The 22694-nt window shown below is 50.0% G+C and overlaps 10 protein-coding genes and 1 non-coding gene across 11 annotated transcripts; 5 read left to right on the top strand and 6 right to left on the bottom strand.

Moving 5' to 3' along the window:
* Nucleotides 1–191: 191 nt before the first annotated feature.
* On the bottom strand, nucleotides 192–1280 carry Asppvi_000695 (D-hexose-6-phosphate mutarotase; the record flags this gene model as incomplete). Its single annotated transcript, XM_043297001.1, has 3 exons — nucleotides 192–578; nucleotides 641–964; nucleotides 1035–1280. 3 exons carry the CDS (start codon nucleotides 1278–1280, stop codon nucleotides 192–194), a joined length of 957 nt encoding a protein of 318 aa, XP_043152936.1.
* A 351-nt stretch (nucleotides 1281–1631) lies between these two features.
* Nucleotides 1632–2756, bottom strand: Asppvi_000694 (aldo/keto reductase; the record flags this gene model as incomplete). Its single annotated transcript, XM_043297000.1, has 1 exon — nucleotides 1632–2756. One exon carries the CDS (start codon nucleotides 2754–2756, stop codon nucleotides 1632–1634), a length of 1125 nt encoding a protein of 374 aa, XP_043152935.1.
* Nucleotides 2757–3117: 361 nt separating this feature from the next.
* Asppvi_000693 lies at nucleotides 3118–3204 on the bottom strand. Its single transcript has one exon. It is a non-coding gene; the product is annotated as a tRNA-Gly (tRNA).
* A 389-nt stretch (nucleotides 3205–3593) lies between these two features.
* Nucleotides 3594–4854, bottom strand: Asppvi_000692 (TFIIH/NER complex subunit TFB3; the record flags this gene model as incomplete). The annotated part of the gene is made up of 3 exons (XM_043296999.1): nucleotides 3594–4446; nucleotides 4503–4743; nucleotides 4809–4854. The coding sequence occupies 3 exons, from the start codon at nucleotides 4852–4854 to the stop codon at nucleotides 3594–3596; spliced, it is 1140 nt and encodes a 379-aa protein (XP_043152934.1).
* Nucleotides 4855–5187: 333 nt separating this feature from the next.
* Nucleotides 5188–6957, top strand: Asppvi_000691 (prefoldin-like protein; the record flags this gene model as incomplete). Its single annotated transcript, XM_043296998.1, has 1 exon — nucleotides 5188–6957. The coding sequence occupies one exon, from the start codon at nucleotides 5188–5190 to the stop codon at nucleotides 6955–6957; it is 1770 nt and encodes a 589-aa protein (XP_043152933.1).
* A 638-nt stretch (nucleotides 6958–7595) lies between these two features.
* Nucleotides 7596–9705, bottom strand: Asppvi_000690 (protein kinase IKS1; the record flags this gene model as incomplete). The annotated part of the gene is made up of 2 exons (XM_043296997.1): nucleotides 7596–9582; nucleotides 9647–9705. The coding sequence occupies 2 exons, from the start codon at nucleotides 9703–9705 to the stop codon at nucleotides 7596–7598; spliced, it is 2046 nt and encodes a 681-aa protein (XP_043152932.1).
* A 684-nt stretch (nucleotides 9706–10389) lies between these two features.
* Nucleotides 10390–12546, bottom strand: Asppvi_000689 (putative GTPase NOG2; the record flags this gene model as incomplete). The annotated part of the gene is made up of 3 exons (XM_043296996.1): nucleotides 10390–11226; nucleotides 11641–12391; nucleotides 12449–12546. 3 exons carry the CDS (start codon nucleotides 12544–12546, stop codon nucleotides 10390–10392), a joined length of 1686 nt encoding a protein of 561 aa, XP_043152931.1.
* A 379-nt stretch (nucleotides 12547–12925) lies between these two features.
* Nucleotides 12926–13789, top strand: Asppvi_000688 (uncharacterized protein; the record flags this gene model as incomplete). The annotated part of the gene is made up of 1 exon (XM_043296995.1): nucleotides 12926–13789. The coding sequence occupies one exon, from the start codon at nucleotides 12926–12928 to the stop codon at nucleotides 13787–13789; it is 864 nt and encodes a 287-aa protein (XP_043152930.1).
* Nucleotides 13790–16527: 2738 nt separating this feature from the next.
* Asppvi_000687 (putative GPI anchored cell wall protein) lies at nucleotides 16528–17851 on the top strand (the record flags this gene model as incomplete). Its single annotated transcript, XM_043296994.1, has 3 exons — nucleotides 16528–16756; nucleotides 16813–17770; nucleotides 17824–17851. The coding sequence occupies 3 exons, from the start codon at nucleotides 16528–16530 to the stop codon at nucleotides 17849–17851; spliced, it is 1215 nt and encodes a 404-aa protein (XP_043152929.1).
* Nucleotides 17852–19309: 1458 nt separating this feature from the next.
* On the top strand, nucleotides 19310–20859 carry Asppvi_000686 (phosphatase PAP2 family protein; the record flags this gene model as incomplete). Its single annotated transcript, XM_043296993.1, has 4 exons — nucleotides 19310–19374; nucleotides 19446–19472; nucleotides 19537–20027; nucleotides 20159–20859. 4 exons carry the CDS (start codon nucleotides 19310–19312, stop codon nucleotides 20857–20859), a joined length of 1284 nt encoding a protein of 427 aa, XP_043152928.1.
* A 1106-nt stretch (nucleotides 20860–21965) lies between these two features.
* Nucleotides 21966–22636, top strand: Asppvi_000685 (uncharacterized protein; the record flags this gene model as incomplete). Its single annotated transcript, XM_043296992.1, has 2 exons — nucleotides 21966–22040; nucleotides 22100–22636. 2 exons carry the CDS (start codon nucleotides 21966–21968, stop codon nucleotides 22634–22636), a joined length of 612 nt encoding a protein of 203 aa, XP_043152927.1.
* Nucleotides 22637–22694: the final 58 nt, after the last annotated feature.

Here is a 22694-nt window from a genome sequence, read left to right as displayed (position 1 = left end):
AACGTGTAATAACAGCAATTGAAGTCTATCCAAGGCAATGGGCGAAACCCAGCATAAGCCCAGCAAGAATTACTTTCAATTGACACCTTACTGCAAGTTTGTTCAAGTTAGTTCCTTAAGGCATCACAAGAGTTCGCTATCATCATCATTCAGTAAAAGAAAGGATCAACCCGGCCATTGCATCCTTGCATCTACAATCTCGGCCGAATTGACTGGCTCCCCTCCCAGGACTCGCCAGCCTCCAAAGTCTGCCAGCCAGCAACGGAACCAGCCTCGATGCAAATCATCTTCTTATATGCATCATCCGGGGCAAAATCGGCCATGCCCTTCGCCTTTTCGATCCAAGGGTTCCAGACAACGACATCGTTCAATCCCTCGCGTGTAACGGAGAAAATAGGCTTGTCGTCAGCGGCAGATGCCACGATGATGGGAACCTTAGGGTCCAATTCTTTGTACACACGATCTGTCTCCTTGTTGATCTCCAATGCAGGCGAAGTCTCGGTGTGCGTAGTAGCGTTTCGGGTCTTATCKATGTAGGTCTTGGATTCGAGGTTCTTAACCCGGATTTGCGAGACGTCCTGAGACGCATTGGTAATTAGCAACGTCACGCAGCAGCATCAGGATACAAATGGCAGCTTACATCAATGCTGAGATAGGTGTGCATCAGAACCTGGAAGTCGAAATTCTGGTTGCCCTTGTTCTGCACTTGCAGGGATGTTTCCAGGCCTTCCTTGGTCAAGGTGACACTGTACAAAAGGCCAAACTCATACGGCCAAGCCTTCCGGAATTCCTCGCTCAGCATAGTATGAGACAGACCGAAGTCCAGCTTGACCGAATCATCACAATCCTTCTTCCCTAGCGATTCGGACGATGACTTGCCCAGGAACTCCCAGTTGGAGTTGCGCGCAAAGCCATGCTGCGGGAGGGAGGAGGTAGCGTGGTTAGGAGGAGGAGGACCGAAGACCTATAGCAAATGGAAGATTTCTCGGATCAGTGCTGCTGTCCAGCTGCGGATAAGGAGGTCTTAGACGTACAGGGAACACAACAGGGATGCCACCACGGATAGGCTTGGAGCCATCCAAATGAGCCTTTTCGCTCATGAACAGCTGTTCCCGCCCATTTGCAAGCTTCCACGAGGTGACCGTTGCTCCATACAAATGAACAGTGACGGACTCGCCGGTGGGCAAGGTGGCCTCGATCTTGTTCTCGCGGAAGGTGATGGTGGGCTGGGGTAGTGATGCGGCCACACCAATGGCTGAGGGCTTGTTAGACCGCTCCATTTTTCGATGTCAGATTCAAAGCAGATCTTAGGCTAGATTTGTGGGTTTGAGAGTCTAAAGAGCGAAGGTGCTCGTTGGGCTTGCTGTGATGCGGGGAGTGCCACGACGGAACTGAGGGGAGGGCGGGGCAACAACATCATAATCATCGCTCTATTAGTTCACCACATATGACTCCCTCTGACATCAAGCCAACCCACAGTCGAGAATCTTTCTACCATAACCTACAGTGGTAATTGAAATAATTCACCGCATTTTTCAATGTTTACTTTTCATTTCCGACTACTATACTGTCATAGCTAAGTTTCATGCTTAGATTGACCAAGAAAGCAATCTGATTGTAGAAGTGCATGCCTAACCATGCTGCCACAATACCGTGGTGTGTCCCTCGATACTCACGGCCTCAATCCGTCGCATCTCGTCTGGTGTCAAGCGCCAACCTAGAGCCTGCATGTCCTGCTCCGCTTGTTCAGCACTCCGAATTCCCACCAGAGGAAGAACTCCCTTGTTGATGCTGAAATTCAATGCCACCGCGGCCACGGGGACACGTCTTTCTTCAGCAATTCGCTCAAGCACGTTCAGGGTTGGCTCAAGCATGTGCATGGGATAGCTACTGAAACGGTAAGTTCGCGGAGGCTCATGAAATCGGGAGTACTTGTTCGACAGGCGGCCCTCTCCCAGAGATGCATATCCCTGAAAGACGATGCCCCTCTGGCGGCATTCACGGATCAATCCATGCACTTCTGGATGTCTTCTGATGACGGAGTACTCGCACTGGTTGACCGCTAGGGGGATACCATGCTTGTCGAGCTCATTGGCCATTCTGATCATATCGTCTTTGTCATAATTAGCAACGCCAACGGCCCGTGCTAACCCACTATTGACGCAGTTCGCAAGGCCCTGCGCGACAGTCGATATCATGCTAAGGTGGGTTGGTCCATGGACAAGGTAGACATCCACATACTCAAGGCCAAGCCTCTGCAACGAGCTCCTGAGCTTGTTTTCCGGGCCGTGCGATTGGAGAAACACGTTCGTCGGGTCAGGCCATGACATCCACTTTGTTTGTATGATGAATTCCTCCCGCCTCATATCCTTGAACAGTTGGCCACATATACGCTCGCTTTCTCCGTCACCGTACGCAGGGGCCGTGTCAACAAAAGTCAACCCGACCTGTCGCAACTTCGTCCAAGCGGCTCGGATCCGCGGAAGGTCACGTTCTGCATCGTATTTCCACGTGGCTTTGTCGCCCCAGGACCAGGCGCCGATGCATATGTATGGCACTAGAACGTCGTGGGCCTTTCCTCGCAGTGTGATTCGTGCCTGCGAGTCTGGTATGATCTCACTGGGCAACACGTAAGACTCTTCGCTCATCTTGGGGTCAACGGGATTCGGGTGTGGCGAGTGCATTGGCCCTTCTGTAGCGGACATGCCGGAGGCCAGCCCTGTCTGCAAAACATACTGACTTCCTGCGACTGACATCTCGCGCAATTAAGGGTATCAATATATAAACGTAACTGTATTCTATGTGTGCTCGGACTTGGCTATGCACGGAGTAGAAAGCAAATGTCATACAACGAACGGCACAGGATATCCAAGTACTCTTCGGCCAATATATACACAAGCATTGGCCCCCTTCGTCATTGTGGTGGCCAGACATCTGAGAGTTCTCGGAGGGCATGTCCGAGCTCGCCTCCATCCACCTTGTATGGTACATTTACCGGGCTGATGGCGAGGGCACCATGATTCGTAAATACTCATTAAAGCCCACGTCCGTCTCACAAAAGGAACATTATCAGAACAATTCAAAAAATTATCTAGCGATAAATGGAAGCAAAAAGAGTGCGCCAAACGGGATTCGAACTCGTGTCTCGGTCTTGCCCAGTAGGGGAATGGGAGGACCGCATCCTAACCACTAGACCATTGGCGCGCTGTTGTGGTTAGTAAGGCAACCTTACTATTAATGACACATTCGAGCTGCAAATGTCTTTAGCTTGGGCAGTCAAAATTTCTCTTTCGTCGTATCTCTTTTCTGCATCGAAAATTCCTGGTTAATGAACAAAGACTGATAGATTCATCCTGTTGGTTTGAAATTAATTGACTATGACATTGGCGTTTTTCAGATATAGAGACAGGCGAGTGCAGAGAGATGAAGAGGGAGAAAAGAAAAAATCTATTCCAGAAAACGCCATCGCTATGCTCTAGATATCCAACCCGATAGCCTATGCCCGAACTCCGGTCCAAAATTGTGGGTCAAACCCCAAAAAAGTCAAAAAAAAAGTCCATCCATGCTCGCTATCACATCAGAACGAATGGTATTCATGTTGTTACCTTAGAGCTCGAAACAGCAGCCATTGCTGCCCCCTCAGTGGCCACAGGCTTGGAGTTCTCAAGTGTACTGGTAGCATCGCGTTTAGATACTTCCTCATCAATAAAGCATCCTAAGCCTGCAAACGCCTCGAGCAGGGTACGAGAATAATATTCCCGTAAATCGTACCCACCTGCCTGCATGCGGGTGTCCTGTCTGACTGGGTCGAGGTAACTCGATGGGTAGTGATCGCGCAGGGTATAGTAGTCGCGCTTGTTGGGAACGAAACCGTCAAATGGATCGTAGGGCTTCTCGGGCTCCGGGGTCTTGATCTTCTTGAGACCCTTGATGAGACCTGTGTCTGCTGGACCGGCGCGGTCAGCAGTGGTGGCAGCCTGGCCGAGTTTCTTGAGCTCTGAGCTGCGCAGGGCGGCCTGTTTCTGACGGATTCGGTCTTCCTCGCTACGCCGCGCAGATGATTTCTTGAGAAGGACTTTGTGGTTCTCGCGGGCAATGGTGGCGGCATCGCCTGGTTTTCCCGCTGTAAGCCGGGCAAGATAATCTTCTCGGCCAGCGATGACTTCTCGTCGCTCGTTCTCGTATTCTTGCCTTGCTTCCTCCCGGCGGATACGTGCGAGCTCCTGTTCCTGTGTCTGTTGTTCTTGGAAAGACGATGCCTCCTGGGCTTCGAGAGCGCGGTTGGCCCGAATGGAGTTCATGTTCTCTTGCGCGTACTTTTGGAGATCCGCCTCTGTCTTCGCTACGTCTGTACCGTGGACGAGATTTGCAATAATTTCTTCACGCTGTTCAAGGAAATCGTCCCAGGCTCGTTTCGAGTCGAACTCCTCCTCGCGGCGATTGAGACTGGAGGTAGTTAGCGAAGCTCAGGGGATAAGAACTCTGAGTATTGAAGAACCTACATCGACATCACTCGGCGCCGTATATCCACCTCCCTTTCCACTCCGATATCCTCAAAGGTCTGCTTTCTGAACCGATTTTTCCGTAAAGTTCTATGGCATCCCGCGACAGGGCAGTTGGCAGGGCCCGATGAGAAAATCCGATCCACACATGACTCGCACATCTTATGGTAGCATTCTGGGTTGATGAGGAATCGCATATCCGGGTTTAAGTAGCGGGATGATTTACAAACAGGACAGACCTCTAAACAGGGTCATTCAGCATTTAATCATAGGTAGATCTGACAGATATATAAGGTAGTTACTTACCATCTTCATCCCCGCGATGAGCGAGGGCATCGCGAGCAGGAGACATGATTCACAATCAAAAGGTCAGACGAAACTAATACACTCGATGATGTGAGAGTATTCATAGAATGTGAGCAAGATTCAAGAGCGGAGAAAGATGTTCATGGCGATGACGGCGTTAGCTGATAGTTGAAGAGCTGGAGGGACGGGCCAATCAGAAGCATGGTTCACGGTTCCGCGCTGCGGAACTTCTTTTGTCTTCTTTGCCTCAGCCATCAAAATCTGAGCATACCTGCAACAAATCTTCTGGCCAGACAATTTTGCGTCAGGTCGGATGCAATAAAACTTTATGTGATGATTATATCTACTCTTACAAAAAAGACATTTGAGGATCTCTACCATGGGCGTGCCAGACAGCCACTTACAAGACCTTGAGCGTCAGCGCCTCGAACTCGAAGGCAATATCTTGAAACTTCAGGAATCGTTGTATCATTGGCGGACATGGGAGGCCGAGTACGACGGATTGAAGGAGGAAATCAGCAATTTAGGCGACAATGCTACAACGAGCGATTTTCTCCGTATAGGCCGCAACTTCGGCGGGTCGCTGGTTAATGAAGACGAAGTCAAGGTGATTCTGGGTGAGAAACAAGGCGTGGCACGATCGAGGCAACAAGTTATCGATTTGATATCGAGGCGGATCGACTACGTGAAGGAAAATGTTGCGACGATGGAAAAAAGGCTGCGCAAAGCAGAGTCTCAGCTTTATGCGCTGCAAACTGCCGAACAACTTCCCTCAGAACCTACCGCGGATTTTCCCATGACGGAGATCATGGAGGAACTCGACGACAATGGCAATGTGATTTCCAGCTCCACCTCGACGCCTGGGAACCAGGCCCCGGAACTTCTAGAAATTCTGAAAAAGGCTGGTGTGAAGGACATTCCAGAGGTTCCGAAGCGGAAAGACACAGAAAATGCTGCACCACCTGTCAGTGCTGAGGATGATCGGACCGGGGCTGAAGAAATTCAGGCTACTGGAGCCGAGGATCAGCAGGCCGAAAAGCAGGATGAGAGCACCATGCCATCGAAATCGCTGGCGGAATCGCAAGAGGAGCAGCCTATCACTGATATCGATGAGCCCCCGGAAGACGCAGAACTACGCCGTGAGATGCTACGATACAGCTTGGATGAAGTCGGAGCTGTCGTTGCCGAGCTTGAGCTAGACGAAGACGCGGACGAAGTCTCCGTTGACGAAGAATATGACTATGATGACGACGAGGAAGAGGAAGAAGACGAATTTGGAAGGACGCGTCCTGTCCTGGACGATGACTATCATCGGCAGATGCGGGAGCTAGAGAAGAAGTTGAATGCCAAGGGCATGTGGAACGTGGGCAAAGATACCGCTTCCCTTCCGGAGGATATCCAGAAGGAACTTGAACGGCCTGCTGTTGTTCGCATCGAGAAATCCCACGAGTCAGTTGATGCGGCGGTGCAGGAGAACAAGCCGAAGAAAAAGGTTGCTTTCGCCGAAGAGCTGGATATTGCTCCCGCCCCCAAACCTACTGTCCCCGAGAAGAAGACTCTTCCACTCAAACAGCCTGAAGTGCCTACAATGGCGGAATCGATTGTTGAACGCACCCAGCAGGCCGGGAAGACACAGGCGGCCAGCAACGGTCCAAAGAAGGCCTCGCGCTTCAAGAGCGCCAGGAAAGCAACCACGGAAGAGGTGCCCGGCGTCGTTCCTCCGACCAACGGCATCCGAGCCTCAGATCCCCGCCCATCTCATCGGACGCCCACTGCCCCAACACCAGATTCCATTCCTCTCTTCCCTGCCAAGCCGAGGCAACCCAAACCATTCTCACAACCAATCTCAGATATCGTTGAGAAGCCATCCCCGCTACCGCAACCCGAAGGTCCGGAGGGGAAGATCCTCGCAGACACCCTTGTCGAGCGAACCGTCTCAGAAGGAGCCGCCGTGGCTCCCGAGCCAGACGAGCTCGACGAGCAGCTGCACAGGAAAGAAATCGCGACGGAGTTCTACAGGATGCGAAACCGGAAGATCCAGCAGAACGGTGGGTTCGTGGACAACGAGCCCGAGATGGTTCCCATAGACTCCGAGGAAGGCCCCAAGCGCGTGAGCAAGTTCAAAGCCGCGCGCATGAGGCCATCGTAGATGTACCATGGCCATGAGATTATATACCCATTCTATGAACATTTGTCCTTTCTCTTTCTTCTAGTGTAGAGATCTATTCCCCGAGTTTAGATGGAATTCTCACTCTGCCACTTGCTCTTCCGGCGCTCTGGCGGAGCCATGATCATATCGGAACCAGTGGTATGATCATCTCGAGAAGATTCCGAGATCGAACCTTAAGAGGGCTCTCTGACTGTATTTCGTCCCCGGCTCATCAGCTGCACGTATAGTGCTCAAGTAGAGTACTTACGGACGGTTGATGGGTCGGAACATGTGGAATCTGGTTACGTTTCACCCTCTACATGATTGTTCAGCCTGGCATCGCCAGTTTCACTTGGAGCTGGCTCTGTAGATACATATGATCAGATTGAATTTCCATTGTTATTCTTCGCTTTGTGGCTCGACAGGACTATTGAACATATTATATCTTCACTCCAAGAGTCCCACGAAAACATTTAGGTATCAAGTCCTGAGTAGACTTCTACAGTCGTAACGTCATGAGAAAATTCAGAGGCCTTTTACAGCACCCGGAAGTTTTTTTGGTAGAAGCCATGACGGGATAAGTAGAAAATTGTTGCATGAGCCCAAGCCCACCAACGGATTTCCCGCTCCATGGACAATCAAAGAAGCATTGCCTCTCCAGGGGCTTGCCAGAGACATAATTTATGGAATCGCACGCTGAGGCTGACAATGACGACGTGGACACCGAGAGCAACAAATTGTGCCAGTAAACTCCGGGACCGCAGAATGAATCCCGCGAGTAGAAGCAAGGGGTAGAGGACCCAAGGGTTGACAGCTAGGGGAGCACACGGCTGAAAGACTGAAACAACTTTTACGAAAAATAGAGACAGGGCCAGAAATGGCATAGTGGGCAATCGATGAGACGAGACTACTCCGAAGAGCCTGGACAGAAAAGGACGAGTTGGCGGCGGAGGTAGCAACTGCTGTAGGGGACGAGTATCTCGGTTCTCATTTGTCTGTTCAGCACGGTCGATTTGATCCTGCGTAGGGGTAGGGGTAGCAGAAAACCTGGGTCGGATCATCAGCTCTCGCTCGGAGGTGAGAGAGTCTCTTTTCTCTGTTCCATTGCTGTGGGATTCATAGTTAGGGCTGCGCCGTAGAGTCATCGGGCTTCCAGCGAGTGTATTTCTTGGAGAGACAGATCGGGCCACCGATGAAGCGTCGGGGCTATCGACTGGATGAATTCTAGAGTTGGTAAGAGGGTCGGGACTCGTGGAGCTAGACCTCCTGAAGCGGAAATGCTCATTCCCATTGACACCGGCCTGAATGCCGCTCAAGACTTCATCCGCAGTCGGTCGTCGGTCGGGATCCACAGATAAGAGACGCTTGAGGAAAGTATAGAGCTTCTCAGGCAAGTCCGGTCGCAGCCTACGTTCATCATCAAACCCGGTCCACTGGCTGATTTCTGCGCGAAGTTGATCAAGATCCTCTTTCTCCTCGTGGATCAAGTCAGCATTGCGGTAAGGAAGTTCCGCAAAGCATAGGAAATAAAGTATCATCCCCAAGGAGAAGATATCTGACTTGAACGTGAAATTGCCAAATGGTCCTCCAGGGAACTCTCGTCGTAGGACTTCCGGTGCACAATATGAAACAGTTCCGGTCGCCCCAGTCGACAATCGGGTGGTATCCTGAGCCTGGACCTCGCCGAAGTCACTGACCAACACCCGTAAACCATCGCTCGTTTCATGAAGTAAGCAGTTATTAGGTTTGAGATCCCGGTGTATATAACCATTCACATGTAAGTGCCGGAGGCCGGACGTGATGTCCTTGAAGAACGAATAGATATCCTCGAAATTCAGCTTGCGAGGTCCGCCAAGGTCAATCTTAGGTTCCGGCTCTCCCTTGGATTTTCTCCGCAGACGCTCCTTTAATTGATGTGGTGTTGCCGTATCTTGCACCGAGCCACAAATATAGTTGTGAAGGTCTCCGGCGTTGCAGTATTGTTGTAGGATGAACGCACACGGCACACTTGGCCCAAAGTTGCTGATTTTAGCATTCTCAAGCCATACGTGCCGATAGGATACGAGATTCTGATGCGATAAATGTTGCAACAATTGGACCTCGCCCAGGACCTTTTCCAACCATTCGTGATCGTCACCGACCGGAACACGTTTGCAAGCATAGTGTCCCAAGGATACACCATCAAGCACATGCTTTACCAGAAGCACCACGCCTTTTCCCCCTTTCCCTAGAATCCTCTCCTCAACGAAGAATTTTCTGAAGTAATCCTGGGTAAATGCGGCAGAGGATATCCCCTGAGTTCCACTTATGGAAGGAGCTGGCTCGTTCGTGGACCCATCGGCGAGAGCAGGTTGGACCAAACGCCGACGCGGAGAAGGGGGTGTTGACGAGTCCGCGGAGCCAGGCAAGCTATTATGGAGCATGCGGAAATAGTCCGGGTTGACAAATTCCGGCTGGCCTAGAGAACTAGCATGGTGCCCTTCTTGACCTGCATGGCTATCACGAAGCGGTCGATGGCAATAGGGACAGTCGGTCAAATCAAGGCCCGCACGGCCGTCAGAGGCACTCCGCAGTACCAGCTGTTGTGAGTCTCGATCAAAGACGACGACTGAATCGTTGTGACGCCTGCGATATTGAAACCATTAGATTCACCTGGTTCGAGCACAGATCAGTGTAGTAGAGCCCTTACAGCACAACGTCAAAGTTAGAAGATCCGTAGGGAACAATATACATGCCCTCTTCCGCCATTATTGGGGGAACGGTCGCACATCTCTCTAGGGATCATAGACATGAAGAATTATAGTTGTAGTCATGGACACTAGTTTCACAGAAGACAACACACAGCCGACCTTGCTGTCTTGAGAACCATATGATGCAAACCGCAAGGGCTAGTGGTATTGGGTGAGGGGAAAGTGAGGCTAGAAGGCCCCACACGAGCTGCAGGCGGTGAGGCTCACGCTACTAGAGACCGCCCATTTGTCTTCTACAGTCTTTACAATGGTACAACAAACTGAAGGAGCTCATGTGATATGTTAACTACCTTTTGAATATGGTATGGGTATCAATAAAATAGTACCGCGATGCATTGAGCACCTATTCAGTGACCATTGCGTTGTCACGATGGATTAACTGAAAGAAGTGTTGGCGAGTGTCACGCCCGACTCATGTCGTGGAAATCCACGACTGGGCTGAGTACACGCGTCCAAAGGCCTCGACTACATCAGACAGTAGACTCGGATCCTGATGGAATGCGTGTGCCGGAAGGCGGACTCTGAAACGCAACCCGAAGGTGAATCCGGAGCCTGCCGGGCTATGCGCCGTTGGCCTGAACAGCGATCGGCGAGGAGCCATAAGCGTAATGATGCAGCCTTGGCAATATAGTTGTACAAGCATTAGCTCGCATGGAGTAAATTGTTGAAGGAGAGCTTCTGTTCACTCCTCCCCGCTTTCTTCATCGCTGATTTCAAGGTTCGCAATTGAGTCATCATCATCGTCGCTTTCGTCGAAGCMTTCGAATTCCTCATCTTTGGACACGGAGTCCTCCTTGTTAGAGGCATTCTCGGTGGTTCTCGCAGGCTCCGAGTTTGTCTCGTCAAGCTTCCTCTTTCGACCCATCTCACCAAGCCGACCTTCGCGACCTTCGATCTTTGCATTGCCGTCACCGGCTGACTTCGGAGGCGGGGTGAACCACGGTATCTTGCCTCGAAGGAAATCATTGATGACCATCTTAGCGACACCATCCAAATCAGGCTCGCCTCCACGGAGGAGTCTACCGCCCTTGCGGGCGAGAATACTAAGAAAGTCGATTGGATCTCCAGTGCTCTTGATGCCATAGGTGCGTTCAAGGTGTTTAGGTTGAACCTTTGCCAGAACAGCAGGGATATACTGTTCAGGGTTGTGAACATTCTCAATACGAACGACGCCACGAAGGAGAATATCTTGCTCCGTGTCGTTCTGGTTTGCTGGGACCACACCAGGGCAGTCGATGAGATAGATTCTCTTCATCAATGTCACATACTGCCAAACCTTGGTCTCTCCGGGGATGGGAGCCACGGTGCAGACTTTCTTTTTCCGCAGAGTGTTGATGATGGATGATTTCCCAGTGTTAGGATAGCCAATTAATCCCACAGAGATCTGCTTCCGGTCCGAGTGCAAAGAGGAGAATTGTCTCAGAAGCTGGATCAAAGAACCTTTACCAAAGGAGTTGTTGATCGAAGCGTGGAACGCCAATGTGGGGTAGTCCTTAGAGAGATGCCGTACCCAAGATGCCTGGTATAAGAGTTAGCGAACCCTACCAGCGTTTCTCGGATAAAACAGATAAAAGTTGAGATCAGAGAATAGTGAGATGTGTGAAATGTTACTAAGAGGACTGCTACAAAGCCGCCAACAAGGCAGAAGCAGCACTCAACTCACAAACAGAACACAGCTTAGCCCTTTACGACCAGTCTTCAAAACGAAAACTGGTCAGCCTAGCTTCAGAATGAAATTCGGCACGGGCCAGCGTCAATCTGCCAGAGCTGTAACAGACAAACTTCCATGGAGAAAAGCACGACACAAAGTCGCAGGAAGAAGACTTGACTTAGCAATGGCATATAGACTCTTCAAGAGCATGAAGATGCAATGTGATAATCATACTGGGCAACAGCTTCGAGGGTAGGAATGAATGAACAGAGAATTACTTACTGCCACGCTGGTGGGAACCAAATCACACTTGTTAAGCACAAAGATCAAGTGCTTATGGGGAGCTTCCTCACGAATATACTTCTCAACACTCCGGCAACGTGTGCCTTCGGGATCACGAGCGTCAAGCACGTGAATGACAACATCTGAAGAATCGATGACCTTGTACAACTCGTTCCAGATTCGCTTGCTCTGTCCTTTGGAGAAGACCGACTCTCGAGCAGTGGGTGCTTCACTGAAAGTCTTGTCATCGGTCGACACATCGCCGGAAGCGATGATTGTTCCATCTTCGTGAGTGGCTTGGTCCGTCTTTTCCACGTAGGCGTCATGCATCTTGACCGTCTCTCCAGCCAGGTCTTCCAGGGACGCAACACCCAGCTTGACTCGTTTTCTTTGAGCCTTGGGACCAAATGTATCACTGAAAGGAGTAGTCTCAATGGCCATCTTCGCTTCATGCTGCTTCAATCCATTCACAGTGTGAACGTTGTCTCTGATTAAGCTCATAGGAAGCTTGTTGGTCTTGAGGAGGACCGAGTACGGGTCCGAGGCACGTTCAGCGACCGCCTCGCGGAAGGACGTTAAAGCCTCCTGAGAAATCACTCTCGTGTTACCGAACCATTTGCGGTTGGGTTCAATCCGAGCCGTGGGTGCGTCTCGAGACTGGTACGAGGCGGCGACGGTGATGTTTCCAGCAGCGTCACGTCGAGGCTTGCCATCCTTGAACATGTTCAGATGCTTGACCTTCTTCGCATCTCTTCCATTAAGTCAGCAAAACATTTTTTTCACGCTGAATAAAGCACACAAAGCATACCTGTAGAAGTTTTCACCCTTCGTTCTGACGTTGGCCATGCCATCTCCAACCTTCCCCTGGCGTACCTTACGGTTCGCCTCCTTCTTTCCTGTACCCATAACGAATGCTGCTCCTTGATAAGGCCTTCAGAAAATAATTTCAAAAAGTCCCAAAAGCAGGAGTAGAAAATTAAGAGTTGGCAAAGCGCAAGAGAAGGAAGAGAAGGGGAAAGGAAAATTTCAGTGAGATTATTTTTTCCCGGCTGGGTGCCAAGCTCTGTGGTGCACGGACCAAGTGCAAGAAAATCCGCTTCATCTTTCCCGACTCCTCTGAGAATGAGACCGCCGTCTTCGATTGTTCATTGCTTGCTACGTTCTTGTCTGGCCACTTGCGAAGATTTGAGATTGCTCGCTCCTCAATCTCCGGTGGCCTCTTTTTCCATATTCAACAGAGACTTTCCGCTTGCTTGGGGGCGTGAGCGAACGGCATCAGTCCAACATGTCACTCTTCCGCAACTGCAGGGCTGCCACGGCGCAAGTCCGTAGCTTCTCCTCTTCCTCCTGCCGTCGAGTCGGGCCAGAGTCTCCAAATTTCGTTGACGTCCCTCGAACAATTCAGCCGGATCTACGAGTGAAACCCCGAGTCAAGGGTACGCTGCCCGTTCCTCGAGAGCTCTTCCCTGCCCGCCGAGTAGACAAGCCGACCGAGGAATACATTGCTGCTGCGACACCACTCCCATCGAAGGAGATCAAAATCGACCCCAATGAGCCACACGCTGAATACAAGGATTGGAAGCGGCGAATGGCCGACATGAGGCGGCAGAATCTTCGGGAAGGTCTTCTCGAATTGCACAGCCGCAAGCAGCGGACCGACAAGTTCATGGCGTACCGCAGCATTGAGAGACAAAGAAAACGCGAGCAAGTTCTTCGGCAACCGGAAAGAGACGACGAGCGCTTGACACGTCCCTCTGTTGTCCAAGAGATGCTTCCTAAACATACCCCGGTGCTGCCTGATCCCGAGAGAGAAGAGCGCCTTGCTCAGTCTCGTGCAAAATTAGAGAGCAAGAAGGCTCGGGATGAGTTCGAACGTCAGGACTCGTTACAAGCGCTTTACATGAATGCTCGTACCTTTATCACCACCGAGGCTCAACTTGCCGCCGAGATTGAGAAGGTGTTCCCCGAGGGCGAGAACGAGGCGTGGCGCAGTGATCACCAGCAGGGTGAGAATATTTGGAACCTTGGTGTGCCCCCGACAGTGCAAAACATTGTCAACGATTCGAAGAAGAGCGAAGCAGCTCGCTGGGATCTTATCCAGGGCAGAGTCAAGAAGCTGGGAGAGCAGATTACTGGAGGCAAGATATAAAGCGGCTGTTTATCAGGTATTGTACAGTATGGGTTACTCAAAGAATTACAACAGCTTTTGTTTGTATTATTATTATCACATCGTTTCTATTGAGTCTGGATCAATGTCTATATCATGTGTTTCGCTCACCCCCGACAGCGGCGTGCCGTTGCCCCCTTTAATCCGGTGTATTGTGATAACGAGGATTCGGACAGTTGGATTCGCACTCTTTGCGAACGGTCACTGTGTCTGTCTCTTGGGTTGAAGGCTTTGACTCTCCAGACTCTCACTCACTCCTCCAGGATCGAGAGCTAGAGCTTTAAACCTGCATGCAGCACAGGGCAATGCTGATCTAAAGTTTGAGTACCTCCCATTGCCTATAACATAGAGAGGTGCTTGAGAGCCAGAAAATTCCAACGTCAAATCAAATGCTAATGAGGGCTTGCTATATCCTACACCTCGCAGTCACACATAGCCAACATACCCATGACCAGAACAGAACACTACATGGGTGTTTTGACAGCTTCAGGGATAATGAGCTGTAAGTGATGCAAGGCTTACATCGATCGAGGGATCGGCATTACTCAACTACATCAGTCCATCTATAATCCACACTAACGGGCTTTGCGGGAAGATCAGGGCCATCTTGTTTGCTCATGATGAAGAATGACGCTTGAATTGACGCTTTGTCGGGGGACCCATGCGTTTTGAGATGAAGTCTCTTGAGGTCAAGGCTTGGCCTTCTATCAAGACATTGGGGCTTCACATGCTCAGTATCATGGTTAAAGGTGTCAGGTATTAGATCATAAATGTAGTATCCCTTCGAGCAGGCGCTGCTCGAGTCAGACGGCCTTGTAGCTCGCTTAGTGACAGTGAAGAGGGAACACAATACATCAGGCGAGTGGTAGTATTGGCAGCCACAACAAGATGGTCGTCTTGATCCAAGGGTCAAGCACAATACCAAAATGGAAAAGATGAATCCACCTAGGTAGCATTTTCATGATCAATGAGCACTGATTGACCAATCTGAGGCTGTCTGCTGCATTATCGGAACAATAACAGAGGAACGCACTGTGGGTATTCTCGTACCAGGAGTATCTACTGTGTATGTTGGTGCATGGCCGATGTTATGTTGTTGTTGTTACCTCGGTTACTCGACTCTTCGCTGGCTTGCTTGAGAGAAACCGATTTGCAGAGCAATAATTAATGAAATAATAACTTGATCCAATGACGTGGCTAAGATATAGATCGGCATGATGGAAGATGAGGTGTCTTATATCTTTTGGATTACCTAGACTAATATTATTGGTTATTTTATAAATCTCATGAATGCACAGTTTTCAAATTGATAACCCCACAGTGAAAAGGCCGTGGAAAGCCAACAAACAGCGTTCTTGGCTGCCAGTGGTGTCGTCACTTACCCACTGTATCCTCGTCAGGGAACCTCCATCTCGTCCCACTTGAGGGCCGCTTACTTGTTCTCGCTCTTGTGTACCTGTCTAGTGTGGTAAACTTGTATAATTTCCCACCTCCACAAGTCCATTTCCTTGGTTCAAAATCCACTCTCTGGACTACAATAGTATTGGTGACCACGCCCAGGAACATAGATGATAAGACCCTGTTTCATGAGGCGCAAGCCATGCCCCGTTGCGAAAGCGACTAAGCAACAACAGGATAAGGCAGCCCAAGCTGCCCCATTTTGCGCTCATGTTATGGAAGCTTAAGTCAACCCCAACAATCTCTCATGACGTTGGCTAGATGCAAGGTACCTTGAGAGATCTCCACTCTACTCGGCTCCACTGCTCTTTTCCGTTTTCTTCCTCCAGATGTATAGGCCTTGTATTTGGAATACATCACTAATGGTGTGGAAAACGCAGTAGTCCTTAACTGTGTTCAATGCATCACTGACCAGCCGTGATAGGAGACTATGAATAGAAGTAAAGAACCATGGGAGCTCAATGCTTTCTTCCTTGAAACCTCATCTAGCAACGTTTGTTGTCTTTGGCCAAACCAATCTCCGGCTGTGCCAGTTCCGTGGATCAAATCTGATATCGCCACCTCAGTCGCTGGCCTCATGCCCTGAGGTTGAGAGAACCATGTATCAGGCAGCATTGAAGGCCCGCTGACACAGGGCAGGCTCTCTACGACCAATCCAAGAACCTTTCAGATGGGTCCTGATCCACCTGCAGGCTTACGCTTTGCAACAATGTTACTAGATATGGCCGCCGTTGTTGCCCGTGCTGCACTAGGATCGTAGGTGGGCCATGCTATCTCAATCCTATTCACCATCTCCCCACAATGCCTTGTCCACCATGACGTCCTCCGTATCGAACGCCGTCGAAATCCGATTACTTCCAGGCTCGCTGGTAGGTCCGTGCAATATCGAGCTTGTTGAGAGAGATACTTGCTCTGGCGTGTGTATGATGCCAGACTGGTCGGCATTGGTCCACCTGCATTACATGAGAATGCATTGCTACTGGCCAACGCTTTGTTTCTATTTTTTGCTTTTCATGCGAAAGTATGAGCTGTTGATGACCTACCTTGACCCGGGTTCCAGTGACATGCATGACGCTGATATGAAGGGTACCCACCACGGTTTATAAGTAAAGAGTACTTTCGTCCTCATCAGTGTTTGTTGTAGTCCTCAAACAGACAAAAGATAAACAACCTAGGTCTTAGCCGATTCAGACCAATCAGACCATTTGTCCATTCGCTTCACCTTTTGTGCTGCTTTGACTCCTTACGTTCACTCTCACAGAATGAAGAACTTTGCCACTCTCGCGGCTCTCGCTGTCGGAGCTAATGCTCTCGTCACCAGAGACAACACCTGCTGCTTCCATCTGACTGCTTCGGGCGGTGCTTCTGGCCCCATTGGCCAGCTTGATGACGGACAGAACCGTGTCTTCGGCAACCTTCCTGAGGGCCAGTTCTGCATCAACTCCGCTGGCGGTATCATTGATGGTCACGGACGTGGATGCATCTTGACCCGTGAGTATCTGATTCAGTTCTGACAAATTTGACAACGTCTTAACAAACATCGATAGCTCCCACCACCCAGTTCCAGTGTGACGCTGGAGCCCAGCCCACCACCGGCTTCTCTGTCAACTCTCAGGGCCTGCTTACATTTAACGGAAAGACAGACTTTGTCGCCTGTGAGACTGGTCAGAATGGAGAACTGAACGTCTACACCTCTCCCAATAGCAACGATGTGACTGGMTGCAAGAACATTCAGCTGCATGCCGATAACTGTGCCAACACTGGTGCCGGTGCCAGTGCCAGTGCCAGTGCCAGTTCTTCTGCAGTCTCCAGTTCGGTCATTTCTGTCACTCCAACAAGTTCCGCAGTGCAGCAGAGCACCCCTGCTACCTCTCCTGCTCCCGCGTCGAGCGCTCCCGGATCTACCACCACTGTCAAGACAACCATGACCACGACTTTTTGCCCTTCGACAACCACCCCAGCTGGCTCCGGCTCTCAACCCTCTACTCCCGCTGGCTCTGGATCTCAGCCTTCTCAATCTGCCTCTGCCACCCAGTCTTCCAGCCGCAGCTGCCCGACCAATCTTTCTGGACAGTTCGAATTCCCCCACCTGATCATCCCGATCGACTCCTCGTCTCCCAGCAAGGCTTCTGGCACCTCGTTCAACGGCACAGTCTCTTCCACCGTCTCGAGCATCTTCAACTTTGACATTCCTTCCTCGGACGCCGGCAAGACTTGCAGTCTCGTCTTCTTGTTCCCCAAGAAGGAGGACCTGCAGACCTCTTCTTACTCCTTCAGCGGAGACGGCAAGATTGATTTCTCCATGCTGGAGTCTGCCGCTACTTCCCAGACCTCCTTCAGCAATGCTCCCAAGGTCAAGCAAGACTACGGCGTTACCACCGTCTCCCCTGGCAACTCTTACCTGATTTCTACCTTCCAGTGCCCGGCTGGACAGGCAGTCGGCTTCGAGATGAAGAACGCTGGTAGCACCAACCTCAACTTCTTTGAGGACTTCAACCCCTCTCCGTAAGTTTTCTCTGCGCGTCTCAGAATCTGAATCTTGGCTAATCAACATCCAGTCTTGGTCTGTTCATTACTGTCTGCTAAGTCAGTCGGCTTGGCAAAGGACTGCCCGACATTATGAGAACATGAATGATGGACCTATGGTAATGTCTTTTGAAAATTATGGCTTTTTATTCGTGAAACGACAGATTTCCTTTCGAACCCAAATTGATTCAATGTCGGGCATGGTCGGGATTGCAGAGAGCATAATGCATCTTTCGAATGGGTCTAGTGAGTTAATTATGAACAGTCATTCATTAGGTACATAGGAAGTTACCTTTAAATTGTACAATACAAATAATTCTTCCGAAGTCGATGATTACAAGAAAAGGAGATAAAAAAGAGGCGTAAGATTCTGGCAATAGCCAGTCAAGAAGGATATATACAGTCAAGCATTCCGAACTGGACATTATGTTTGCTTAGCTTTGGAAATACTAATAATAGAATTACCCTAGATTAAACCGACGAAACAGAACTGCAAGCTACAAAGTTATATTTCAAGGAGCAATAATCTCTCGTTCTGACAGATATCCAAGGTCGCACTCATAAGTGACAAAAAATAAATGTTGCCTAGAACAGCCGCTGTCGAGTGCCTCAGGTTGCCAATTAAGTTACTGGACGGGCCCGCCATGCAGAATGGTTGAGCGCCATGGAGACAGAGGACTTAGCATTTTGACTTAACAGGGCATCTTTGACTGTCCCTCTTCATTCTAGATCACAAATTATTAATTTCTCAGTATGAAAGAAACAACAACATGGAAGAAATCAAAATCAACATGAGGGAGACACACGTGCCCTCAATGGTGGGTGGCTTAGAATTAGACTTTGACCCTCTAGAACTAGGTACCCAGCTAGGTAAGAACTCGTTTGATTCATCTGTTGTCTACGCCAGGCCAGGGTCCCGTTGTGGATCCTTAGTGACAGCCTCAGCGCTTCTCATTGAGCGCAGTGGGATTCTGATTAGTGTCAGGCAAGCTGAATGGCTACGATCCACGCCACAGGAGACGCTTTGAAGTCTTAGCCGTCGAGGTGGCAGTTTTTTTCCCGTTATCGGCATAGTTCAGGATTTCGTTCTCCATGTTTGAATTATTTTAGGCACCCTTAGATTCGGCAGACTATTATATTAATATGACTGCATTCTTCTTTTCTGCCATGCCGATATCTCACAAAGCGCTCAGTCTGGGATACTCTGAAGATTAGGATTCTGATTCACATCGCCGCGCGGGATCGCGGGATATTCTGACTTGTACAGTAAGTTGTGGATCAGTCATTTCCCAAAGGAACACAAGGATTTGTTTGCTGTGCTCTCCAAGAAATAGCCAAGAGGCTATCTGTACCAGCCCAGTTCGTGCCCGAATTTAGGAAATATACCACTCTAATGCGTCTACTTGTGCTATCGTGCGTGCAGTGAGAGCTGATTTGTCATGCTCAGCTTTCCTTCAGAATCTTCAATTCACCAGAGACCTTTTATGCTTGTGGTCGAAGAGCTTTAGCGTCAAGAAAATGGACCATCTTCCCACTAAACTACCGTTCTCGAAGCGGCGGTTACGGGCTCGTGTTGTAATTTCGTGAGTGATGAAAATTGTCAAGATTGACTGACTCGAATTGCGTTGCTAATAGCTTCTGTTTTGCTATACAGGTACATTGTCGACTATGTCATCCTCATGTTCGTATTTCATTCCCTTTCACTCTGAGATCGTCACAATCACTTATCGATAGTCTCACTATAGCGCTTGCATTGCTGGTTTCTACATTTTTGATTCCATCGAACCCTATCACCAGCATTTCTCTCTGCGAAACATATCCATCCAGTATCCCTATGCCGTCCACGAGCGCATTTCGATCCAGGAAGCCCTGCTCATCTCCGGCGTTACCCCCCTCGTCATAATTGCAGTGTATACGCTGTTCATTGACGGTCTGTTCTCGCATCACAAGCCGCACAATCCGGCATCCGGGAAGAGAAAGCTTACCGGGCCATACCGGTGGAAGGACCGCCTGTGGGAGTTCAACTGTGGCTTTTTGGGTCTTTTGCTGTCGCAGGGCCTCGCATTTCTCATCACCCAGGTGCTGAAGACCGCATGTGGGAAGCCCAGGCCTGACTTGATCGATCGGTGCAAGCCGAGGCTAGGAAGCGAAGATCTGATTCCTGGGTTGTCCAATTCGACTATCTGTACGGGAGACCCTGCAATAATCAAGGATGGATTCCGTTCTTGGCCTTCAGGTAAGTTGTACCCTGGCCTTCTGATCTTTTTTCTTGAGCTATGCTGATTGATAGTATAGGTCATAGTAGCTGTAAGCTTTTTGTCTCGGAGTTTTGGTGCTCCTTTTCATTGTACTAATATCGGAATATAGCATCGTTTGCCGGTTTATTCTACCTGACTCTTTGGCTGTGCGGAAAACTGCACTTCATGGACAACAAAGGCGAAGTTTGGAAGGCCATCATCATCATAATGCCTCCTCTCGGGGCGACACTTATTGCCGTTTCACGAATCATGGATGCGAGGCATCATCCTTTTGACGTGATCAGCGGATCCTTGCTGGGCATTGTCTGCGCCTACATCTCCTACCGCCAGTATTTCCCACCCATTTCCGAGCCGTGGAAGAAAGGGCGTGCGTATCCGATTCGAAGCTGGGGTACAGACCCTGTGGCACCCAGCAACGCCTTGCCTCTGTCTGACCACTATGGGAGCACATCAGCTCTTCGGAACCCCCAGGAAGACAGGATGGACCCATCTGGTGCTCCTGAGATCGGCGGTCCGGCGCGAATCTCTCCGACTTACATGGGTTCAGCTAACCCGTACACCTCGGACTTGCGCAACCGCCGATCCCACGACAATAATGGGGAATGGTCATCCTCGAGTGAAGATGTTGCAGATGGATACGAGATGCAGCACGGCTATGCTCGTGCACAGAATCCGGGAATGGGCGGGCTTCCAAGATACGAAGCCGACACTTCGTACCATTCTCAGACACAAACTGTGCTACCGGGCGTCAGTGCTCCTCACGTAGCGCCGGATCCAGTAGCTACTCGTCCAGGCAGAGAAGCGCAGTAAGAGTCGGTCGGATCTGCAGTTTCGGGATAAGTGAGACTGGTTTGGAGACGTGCGGATACCCGCGCGTTTGCTCACAAACTGCTAAATCCTGAAGTGTACATGTGCCATGATTGATGAATCTCTGTCCGAGTATAAAAAAGCGGTCATGTTTCTATGCATATGTCCCGCTGTATTTTGGTTAATCTGCTTGTCATTTTGGCGTTTGATAGATTTTTTGACGATTCTATTCAGAAACACAGCCGAATGGTTGTCGATCATACCAGGAGCATGAGCATATAAGGATTCCTTAATCAGTCAGCTAAATTCAATCTATTGGTGTACTGCATACAAAGTACAGGTACCATCTCTATGCGCTCGTACCTGACTGCTTGTAGCTCTCAGTTTAAGGTACTCCGGCAAATAAGCTACAGATCAACCATGGCTAGAACCGCGTGGGAAATAGACCGCTCGAGCCAGCAGTGGATCGGTTACATACATGTGTCATACTTTTCGACATCACTGCAGATGGTAGAAGGACATATCGATGTCTAGGTAATCGATCATTGGAAAATGGGAATGCAGCCCTGAAGCAAAGTAGCAACCAGGCACCGCATCTACCCCACGTGTGTGTGTCGATAATGTTCCATGACGCTGGTTGCCCAGCCACCCCGCAACCCAACACTCTGAGTCGCCCAGCCTCCCCTCCATCATCGATCAGCTCGGAGAATTTCTTCATGAAGAGGCATTTTCTTTTCTTGTCTCTCTTTTCCCCTTTTTGAATTTATGTGTTGTCATTATTTGACCTCATTCTTGCCTGCATAATTCCCTGATTCCACGTTGAGCGTTTCCTCGTGCTTCGTGATTGCTCAACATATTTTCTGCGGTGGTGTAGTCTACACAGCCTAACAGCAAGGAGTTGGATAACACGAGTCTCTCGATCCGGCGCACATATCCTGGTTCTTCTCTAATCATCTATCGCTGATGACTTCGTAACGACACTATCGGCTTTGATCAAAATTGCAAGCGCATTGTCTCCACATTTGGACATTTGATCTGCTTCACATACCTCAAGCCCGCATTTGATTTTATCCATTGAAGCAGCAGTCGGAAAAAGGCAAGCGGACAAGATGATTGGAAGTCTGTTCTTCATCTTCAACCGCCTGGTGCAGATTGTATTTCTGATTCCGATCATTGGCATGATGGTAAGCAGATATACTCTTTTTTGGCATATGCGTTTACGGGAGCCTAACATGCCAAACAGGCCTATTTCGTCGACGGCTATCTCAAAGCAAACCAGATCACACCGCCCTACATCCTGGTGCTCTTCATTGTCAGCGTGATCGCCGTCTTCTGGGCTTTCGACACGCTCATCCGCCATTCGACCACCAAGCGCTCCGCGTTCTTCGTCGCCTTCGTCGACCTCCTCTTCGTCGGCGCTTTCATCGCAGGAGTCTACGAGCTCCGCTTCATTGCGGACGCCGATTGCTCTCACTGGAATGGCGGCTCTGTGTGGGTGTCGCTTGGCCCGTTCGGGTATTTTGGCTACGAAAGCCAGAACCACCTGTACCTGGAGATCAACAAGACCTGCGCGATGCTGAAGACTTGCTTTGCGCTGGGGATCATGGAGACGATTTTCTTCTTCTGGACGGCTATCCTGGCGCTCTTTATTTACAGAGGGAACAGGGATGTGGTCGTCAAGGAGACGACGACGGTGCGGAGGAGGAGCCACAGCAGCCGACGAGGTCATGGCCACAAGCATCGCAGCTCCTCGAGGAGTCGCCAGCACTATGTTGTCTGAGTATGATTGATGATAATGTTTATGATTTATGGATATGCGATGACGAGAAAGATATGCA

The sequence above is a fragment of the Aspergillus pseudoviridinutans genome, assembly GCF_018340605.1.
Source record: "Aspergillus pseudoviridinutans IFM 55266 DNA, scaffold_1, whole genome shotgun sequence".
Lineage (NCBI taxonomy): Eukaryota > Fungi > Ascomycota > Eurotiomycetes > Eurotiales > Aspergillaceae > Aspergillus > Aspergillus pseudoviridinutans.
This window is presented reverse-complemented; position numbering and strand designations above follow the sequence as displayed.